The following is an 8,849-nucleotide window of genomic DNA, read 5'->3' as shown; positions in this document are numbered from 1 at the left end:
CCAAAGGAAGATGTTTGGGTTTTGGTTTTTTTTTCCTTTGGCTGCTTTTTCTTTGGCTTACTCTTTAATGAATTCCAGCATCTGGACAGGCGTCATCAGCAAAACTTCTCTGTGGGGAGCAACTCTGTTTTTTAAGGAGCTGTACATCTCAGTATAGGCAGCTGTTGCAGGAACCTCCAGCGGAGCTGTAGGACCCTTGGTTCCAGGATCACAGTGGGAACAGGGCTCTTCCTACATGACAACGAAACGAGCAGAGCCAGGTAGTCCCAAAGCACAGCTGCATGGGCCAGCATCTCCATCCAGGGGAAAAAGACAACCATCCAGCCCTGTGGTGGGGGTTTGCACCCCCGCATGGAAGCTGGAGTTCTCCCCAGCATAAAGATGAAGGCAATGGAGCATCATGGAGAAATAGCTACGCTCTGCTTCTTTCCAAGCTGATGGCGCAGCCCGTGTCCACAGCTGCCTTTTATCTGAGAGGTCGAGATTCTGCAGAGGTATAAATCTTTAAGCATCTGCAGTGTGACTCACTCGTTTCCTCTGGCAGCCTTGGTGTTTAACCCAGTAAGAAAGATGGGACCACAGAGGAGGATTTATTGTCTTGTTCCGGCTTAGTGCTCCACTGTAGAAGCCTTCCTGGTGCATGTAAGCAGGCAGGTGAAAGGAGTGATCCTGAAGAAGATAGCGATCGAAACGGAGGCCTGGATGGAGATAACTGGAGATCAGTGTTGGTAACATGCTGAGACGGGCCTGTCCGTCTCTGCTGTCATTGTTCCTCTCCTAAAGATTAGGAGAGTGTGGCATGGGCCTCCCTCAGGGTAAGAAGGGGCCACACATCACCAGGCATTCAATGTGGAGCTCAGCCTTCTCGCCCAATGGCAGCAGCCACCTGAGGCCCGCTGGAGTTGGGCAGATGGGGCTCGGTGTGCCTCAGTTGGGCATTAAGAAGTCCCTTTTCTGATCCTGCAGCCAAAGTGGGCTGAGCCCCAGAAAATGCCCAGAGCTGCCCAGGGGCTGTGTCTGCACTGGGGTGCCTGGGTCCCACGGCACGGGCATTGCAGCCGGAGGCTGGACATAGGTAGCTGGGAGGCTGCTGCAGAGCTGGGGGCAGCCCTGACTTCCCCCTTGGGAGCTCTTCCCTTGCTGCACAGCACCTGTGGTTGGGTTCTGTCCTTCAGGAAAGCACTGTGTCCCTTTCCTGCTCACCCTCAGTCCTGGGAGAGTGTTTGTGGGGTTGGTCAATCACTTGATGCTCTCAGGGTAATTAAAGCTTGGCATCTCAAATCCTGTAAGATCATAGGGGCAGAGCCCAGCAGAGGGTCTGTCAAAACCATAAGGTAATCTAAAATCCGTCCTGGTCCTTTCTGGTGCATCCTAAATATACCAGAGGCAGGTCCTGTCCCTGCCGGCTGCCCCTCTACCGCCTCTGGAGCGTAACACCCTGAGACAGCACCAAAATGCTGCAGAGCTCCAGAAATGCAGGAAATGTCTGGAGCTGGCTCTTGCAAAGCAGCCATTTTCCGAAACAGCACCTCATCCTCCCCCAGGCTCCTTTACCCTCCTTCACCACTGCAGCCTCTCCATGTTGGTATCGCCAAAGTAAAATTCCCAGCTTCGTTGCTAGCATCCAGCCAGCTGAGCGAGTAGGAATCCCAACAGAGGCTTGTGCTGGAAATAAAGGACAGGTCAGGCTGCTTATGCTCGAGGGACAGAAACAAAGCGGCGCTGGAGGGTATTTGAGGTTTGGAATATATTACATTAGCTGCACAGTCACATCTGCCTCTCATTCCCCTAATGGTTTGGGAGAAATGCTGTGTGTTTGCATTTCATAACTGACAGCTGAGCCGGGAGATACTTGGAGGTTGGACAATCCTTGCTTTATGTGCCGGTGCCCTGGACTTAACTCTGCAGGTGCTTAGCTCTGCCTGGGCACCCCGAATTTCTCTGCGCTGTTTCACTGGGGGCTGCTGGTGGGATGCGCTGCCCCAGCTGTGCCCTGAGTCCCCTCCCTTGCCTCCGAAAGGTCCCCCTTGCTTCGCCCACCTGCATCACCCCATGGTGAGCAGCCTGGCCAGGGCACCGTCCCCGAGGTTATTGGTGCGGCAGGGTCAAGGGAGGTGGGATGCGCTGCTCCTGGGCTGCAGCGCTAGTTGAGTAGCCTGTGACTGTCACACCGTGTCCCTGGGGTTCTGGGGCAGATTGCCATGAGAAGGCAGTTCCTGGGAAGGCAATAGGACAGCATGCTGTGGGCAGGATCACCCAGCGGGAAGCCTGCCCATGCTCTTTCCGTGTCCCGCTGCCCTCCCATGTGTCCCTCTACAGGCACATCTCAGGCAGAGTGTGCGCCCCTTCCAAATATAAGCCAGTGCTGGTCACACCAGCTCTGTGGGCACCTTTGCCTGCTGGCTGTATTTGGGAGGTGGGTGCACTCTACCTTCTTCAATCTGCTATTGTGTAAATCACTTTTTCTTCACTTGTGAAGGCAAAGAGGCTATTTTTAACCCCTGAGCATGCAGGCAGGGTGGAGGAGAAATGGCAGGTATCTTGGGACCGAACTGTCAGGGGTGTGATGCAAATCAAACCCCCAGAGTGCATTTTCTGGGCGAATGAGGGTGCGCTCAGCCATGGCAGACCTTGTTCCCCCAGCCAGCCGGCCGTGAACTCTTCTACAGAGCAGGGTCACCGCAACAGGCAGCTGGGGGTAAGACCCAGATGTGCCCCAGTGCCATCAGTGGATCCAGCCCTGCCTCGCAGCCCCACCAGCAGAGTTTGGCAGCCGGATCCCCAACACCAAGCTCTTTGCAGGGGACCACAGGGACTGCCGAGGACTGAACTGGCTGCGGGTCAGACACTGAGGTGTGTTCCCGGGGTTGAAGCAGCAGCAAAGAAGACAAAACAGCTTGGTTTGATCCACATAACTATTTCTTTCTTTTCTGGTTCCAGGAACTACTCTGGCACCACCGCGAGGGCAGTAAGGTCTTGTGATGATAACCTTGCCAGGGCACTGACACGCAACACACGCACACGCTGAGTCTCCGGCTCTTGCAAAAGCGATCGCTGGCAATTTTAAGGCATTGAAGGAAACCTATAGTTGTAAATCCTATATCAAATTTGGCACACATTGGAACAGTTAGAGCGGAGACGAGGATGCTTTGCGGGCTGGTGTTCGGGAGTCCTGTAGCTTCCCAGCCTCAGCTGGGGCATGATGCTAAAGTGAGCACTTTAGAGGTTTTCATGTGATGACTGTGCAGACAAACAAGGGGCCCTGCAGACTCCGATATTGTGGAGCCAGTGATACCAGACAAGGTGCTGTGCCCCGTGGTGTGGTGGTGCCTTCACCTCCCATGTACTGGTTCCCCGCTCTGTACCTGCCTGGACTAACACTGCCGAAAACCAGACAGGTTTGTCCAGACAAAAAGGAAAAAAGAAGGTTCCTTGTAATTTAAAATGTAAGTGGCTCATAGACCAGATGTCAGGTGTGGTTACAGTCCAGTATGGCTATTTCTGTGCTTCTGGGATTAAAAGTGGACAGCTACGGCTTGAGAAGTGGGGAAGAGTTTAGCTATACGTGGATTTGGATAGTAGATGAAGGTCTATAGCCTTGAAACTAGGTATAGTTGAATTCTTTCCCTTACCCCCCCTTCCCCGGCCAGCCGGCTGAGCAGCAGTCCCAGCCAGCTCCCCCTCGCCCACTGAGGGAGGGATGGTAGGTGCTACAAGTTCACTGTGCCACCACAACAACAACCAACATGCATCTAGCTACCTGCCCACGCCCCCACCCCATTTAAAAGGGAGCAATGTACCAACCTCGGCCTCTGCATAGCAGGACTTGAGAGGAAGCCGGCCCCAGGTCAGTGTCCCTGGGGAGTTACATGTTGCTAAGGGGGGCTTCCTGCAAGCCCAGTGCAGCTTTGTGCCCAGAGGGGCAATTTAAAGGCCGAGTGGAGACTGTTCCCCCTCAAATGCAAAACGGATGGGGTCCTGACAGTTACATTTTTGCATTCGCAATGATTCCTTCATGCAGGTTTAATCTCCCTCTTTTCTTGGCAGAGGTTATGGTGCCCTCAATCATCTCAGCCCGGCTGGATGATATTTTAGAGGTCACTTTAATCACCTCTCCTTGCTCCTCCTCCTTGAAGGACAGAGTAGAGGAACTAAAGCCCCTTGGCTGGAAGGAGTAAGTGGGGTTGGGGAGGGGATTGAGCGTTGAAAGGCTGCTGCTTCCCGTGCTGAAGAGGGTCTCCTCTCCCTCCAACAGCTTCCTGCAAGCACATCACAAGGGAAGAGGTTAGTCTAGGGTTGTCTCATCTGAAATATCTGCAAAGCCTGAGGGCATGCCGTGACCTGTGAGCAAGTCCGAGAGCTCCAGGCTGTCACCCCAGCCTGCAGTGGACACATGCTCAGGTCACACTGCACCATGAAACTGCTTCAAAAATCATATGCTTTGGTCAGTCATTTTTGGAGCACCTGGGATACACAAGATGAGCTCCCTCCTCTTCCTCCAGAAATTCCAGGGAAATAAAACACTGAACCAGATGGACTCTGACTTTTGCGTCTACATTGACTTTGCAAGAGAGACAAGTTTCCAACCCCAACTGTCCGCCATTAAAAACCACTGCTGCTGGGATGGCTGGGGGACATGGATCACAGCTGCTAGATCAAGGCATGACGTGGAGCCATGGCTACTCCCCAGGCAGGAGCATGGCAGGCACAGGCAGGGGAGAGGAGGAACACAATCACGTGTACCCAGATAGTTTCCAGGCCCTTGACTATATCCCAGCCTGGTGGGGTCAGGGGATTGGGATTGGGCTTGGGGGTGGCTGGGCAGAGCAGGGTCAAAGCAGCCTTACCTGTAGGCAGCTATCTCAATGTCAAGTGCCATCTTGACATTAAGCAGGTCTTGGTACTCCCTCAAGTGCCGAGCCATCTCATTTTTGGTGTTTCGCAGGTCATCCTCCAGCTGCCCAATGGTGTCCTGCAAAGGCAAGGGTGCTCAGAGCTGTGTTTCAGAGCAGGGACCTCTCCCGTGGGTCTGCTACTCTGCCCACTGTGGAGCCAGGGAAGCTGCAATGGGCAGTTGGTCCACGATGGCACATCCCACCAGCAGTGTGGGATCATGAAATCTCACGCTAACAGGGATGGAGAAGCTGGCAGAGCACCAGGCATGAATTGTGAGGGTGTGCACGGAAGGGGGATACTTCAGACGTCGATGGATTTATATATTTTCCCATCTGCAGCAGGGTCTCTGAGATGGGGGGGCAAACAGCACTCAATGGTGGAGCCCCCAGTCCTGCGGGGGACTAGGCAGGCTGCAGCAGAGGGGAGGGAAGAGCTGCCGGGGAGGGACAGGAAGTTTTGGGCTTAAATATCATCAAAGCAGGGGCGGTGGCTCAGCAGGACAAGCAAGAGCACCCACCACTGCAGCAGCACAGGGCTGGAGCGCGTTCCTGGAGAACGGCTGCAGTCTGTGCCTGGGGGGGCTTCAGAAGGGTTGGGACATGTGTCCTGGGTGGTGGAAGGAGAGGAAGGAGGAGGGAAGAGCTGGTTCCAGGAGGGGAAGGTTGACACCTGCCTCGAAAAGTGCCTCGGGGAGTTAGGGGACGTTACAGAGTCAGGGCCCTGCCCTGTGACAGCCAAGGTGCTCAGCTGGATGATGACATACTTCTAGCATCCTTCCCATCAGCTTCACCCTGCCATGGCTGCTACATCCAGTTCTGCCTGCAATGTGGAAGAGTCTGAGGCCAGATCTCCTTGCTAACAAAGGGGACTAATCTTTTTTTCTATTTTTTTTTGTCAGAAAACAAGCAGCCCAGTTTCCTCCCACATGCATCCAGGTATCTAAGCAGCAGCCTGAAAGCAGTGAAACCCGCTCCTATCGGGATCTTCCCAATCAGACGGTTTCTTTGCATTTAAGTTACAGAGCAGCCCTGCCTGCAAAGCCCTGCAATGGCCATTGTCAACGCCTGCTCTCCCGCAACCCCTCCTACAGCCAGGCCTTTGCAAATGCTTCCAGCTCATCTATTCCAGCAAACAAGCTTTGTCCAGCCACACCATCCCCATCCTGTCCCCGTCCTCATCCCCATCCTGTCCCCTCCTTTGTGTCCTGCATAACCTCCTCTGTGCGTAATGCAGACAACCACGAGATGTGGAGCTGCCCAAGGAGCAGGGAGCTGCAGTGAGCCTGACACAATGAGCCCAGTCTGAGCAGAGACCCTCAGAGAAACAGTGCCAGCTCATCTTGAATGTGGCTTGGGGCATCTCACAGTCAAGTTAGCTGGACGCATCCCGCCTCGTGGGACATTTACAGGCCATCCTTGGGGTCTCTGTCTTGAGCTGTGCTGCCCTGACCATCTCCCGCAGCAAAAGAGCTGCATGGAGCTGTGCCTCTGAGGTGGGACTGGGCAATGGGAAGAGCTTCAAGGAGACCATTGGGGCAGCAACTGCAAAGCCCCAGGACGTGCGTGGATGCTACTGCAGTACAGATTAAAATCTCTGCTGTGATGCAGCCAGACTGCTGCTGCACTGAGCCATGACAGGAGGGAGGGACTTGGGGTGACCTAACCCTGGGACAGCTCCACTCTTGCTGCTCAGACCCTCCCTGGCAAAGCCCTGCAATGGCCATTGTCAACGCCTGCTCTCCGCAACCCCTCCTACAGCCAGGCCTTTGCAAATGCTTCCAGCTCATCTATTCCAGCAAACAAGCTTTGTCCAGCCACACCATCCCCATCCTGTCCCCGTCCTCATCCCCATCCTGTCCCCTCCTTTGTGTCCTGCATAACCTCCTCTGTGCGTAATGCAGACAACCACGAGATGTGGAGCTGCCCAAGGAGCAGGGAGCTGCAGTGAGCCTGACACAATGAGCCCAGTCTGAGCAGAGACCCTCAGAGAAACAGTGCCAGCTCATCTTGAATGTGGCTTGGGGCATCTCACAGTCAAGTTAGCTGGACGCATCCCGCCTCGTGGGACATTTACAGGCCATCCTTGGGGTCTCTGTCTTGAGCTGTGCTGCCCTGACCATCTCCCGCAGCAAAAGAGCTGCATGGAGCTGTGCCTCTGAGGTGGGACTGGGCAATGGGAAGAGCTTCAAGGAGACCATTGGGGCAGCAACTGCAAAGCCCCAGGACGTGCGTGGATGCTACTGCAGTACAGATTAAAATCTCTGCTGTGATGCAGCCAGACTGCTGCTGCACTGAGCCATGACAGGAGGGAGGGACTTGGGGTGACCTAACCCTGGGACAGCTCCACTCTTGCTGCTCAGACCCTCCCTGCCTACAGGCCCTTTCCCTCTGCCTGCAGCCTGCATGAAAAAAACACATTTTAAAAATGGGTTATCCTTGTTACCTTGTCTGTACCCCTCTTCTACGCCCCAGCTCTACCAGCTGGTTGAATAAACCCCCCTCCCCTCACCATTGCAAACCTGTCCCCTAATGGAAAGCTCTCGCATATTGGTTCAGATTTGACTGGATAGCCTATATAAAGACATGTTCCTGCTTTAGCAGTCTATAGGAACATTTTAAAAGCTCAAACAATAGGAATATTCTCTTCTAAGACAGACTCCGATCCTTTTCACTGGTTGCAGCCACAAAAATTATTTAGCTGCTACACATGCACATTGTTCAAAAGACTCCTAAGTGTTACCACACTTCAAGCAGATCCTGAGGTCATGCAGTTAAAAGCTGCTGTGCTATAACTAAACCGATTTCAGTTATGGTGCTGTTTAATCCAGTTGCATTATTTTTTTCCCCAATTGATAGGTTGTTCCCAGAATCCCTATTTTCACTTGGCATCACGACTCTTTAAGAAGATTATTGTATGTAATCCTTTCACCCACTACAGAAAATATTGTATATTACCCATTTCCACAATATTTGTTGAAGAAGACCTCAACTATTCAGGAAGACTGCAAGCAGCTTGGAGCTACAATCCTGAATTCTAGGGAGCCTGGCAAAATTTGGCCTTGAAAATGACAAGGCATTACTTGGGTGTGAAATAACAACGTCCTTCAGGTATGACGTAAAGCAGTTGCTTCAGTATTTAGAAGGAAATGGCTCGATTTAGAAACCACAGATCATTTAATATCCATGTAACAGAACAATCTCAGGATTTATTTTATTATAAATCATGAACATTTCCCTGTAGCAAGAAAATGCAGTAATACTGCGGTAATGGAATAAGAGATATGGAGTGCTCAGTGAAGACTCATCCCACATGAGTCTTTCCATGGACACAGGAGATGCTGGGATCTGGCTGCAGATTCAGCCTTAATGTTTGCAGAGCTCCAATTTCTGCAGTGCAGGTGCCAAGAGCCAGGCCACAGGGCGAGGGGCCAATCCTGAGCAGACAGCTTCGAGGAATTACGCACAACGATGGGGAGCGTGTGGACAATTTTGGAGCTGACCCTTAAGGGACAGGGCAAGGATGGAGCAATAACCCAAACAGCTCTGCCATGTGCAAGGATCCCCCCTGTGGGAAGGGGGGATGTTGGAGGGAGTGTCCTGGCCCTGCCTGTTCCCCCAAAACCTGTCATGTGGGGTTCTGCCTGTGGATAAAAGGTGAAGGCAGCAGGCAATGCCCTGGTGAAGCAGGATCTGCTATGCAGGGCAGAGAGGCCCTCTGCCAGGGTGGGAGGAAGGCTGAAGGGATGCCTGGGGCTGCGCAGTGCTGCGGGGGCACTGGCCCCGGGTGGGTGGGCACTGCAGAAGGCAGAGGGGTTTGGTGCTGTATAGTACCGGTGGCTGGAGGGTAGGGGGGGTGTTGCATGGGGTGCAGCACAAGCACGGGATATGGGTGCTGCACGGTGCAGGGCGGGCACCGCATGGGGCTGGAGTATCAGAGCAGAACTGCGGGGGGGG

General features: G+C 53.4%; 1 protein-coding gene across 1 annotated transcript; it reads right to left on the bottom strand.

Annotated features, from left to right (window-relative positions):
- Positions 1-3,599: 3,599 nt before the first annotated feature.
- INA (internexin neuronal intermediate filament protein, alpha) lies at positions 3,600-4,936 on the bottom strand. The gene is made up of 2 exons (XM_009881536.1): positions 4,848-4,936; positions 3,600-4,259 (listed from the first exon to the last, which is right to left on the bottom strand). Exons 1-2 carry the CDS (start codon positions 4,922-4,924, stop codon positions 3,986-3,988), a joined length of 351 nt encoding a protein of 116 aa, XP_009879838.1. The 5' UTR covers positions 4,925-4,936; the 3' UTR covers positions 3,600-3,985.
- Positions 4,937-8,849: the final 3,913 nt, after the last annotated feature.

This window comes from Charadrius vociferus, unplaced genomic scaffold (genome assembly GCF_000708025.1).
Source record: "Charadrius vociferus isolate BGI_N301 unplaced genomic scaffold, ASM70802v2 scaffold282, whole genome shotgun sequence".
In the NCBI taxonomy this organism is placed as follows: Eukaryota; Metazoa; Chordata; class Aves; order Charadriiformes; family Charadriidae; genus Charadrius; species Charadrius vociferus.
This window is presented reverse-complemented; position numbering and strand designations above follow the sequence as displayed.

Coding starts and splice junctions, on each gene's coding strand:
- INA (XM_009881536.1), bottom strand. CDS start 4,924: ATGGCTCGGCACTTGAGGGAGTACCAAGACCTGCTTAATGTCAAGATG. Junction 4,260..4,847: donor ATTGAGATAGCTGCCTACAG/GTAAGGCTGCTT, acceptor ATGTGCTTGCAG/GAAGCTGTTGGAGGGAGAGG.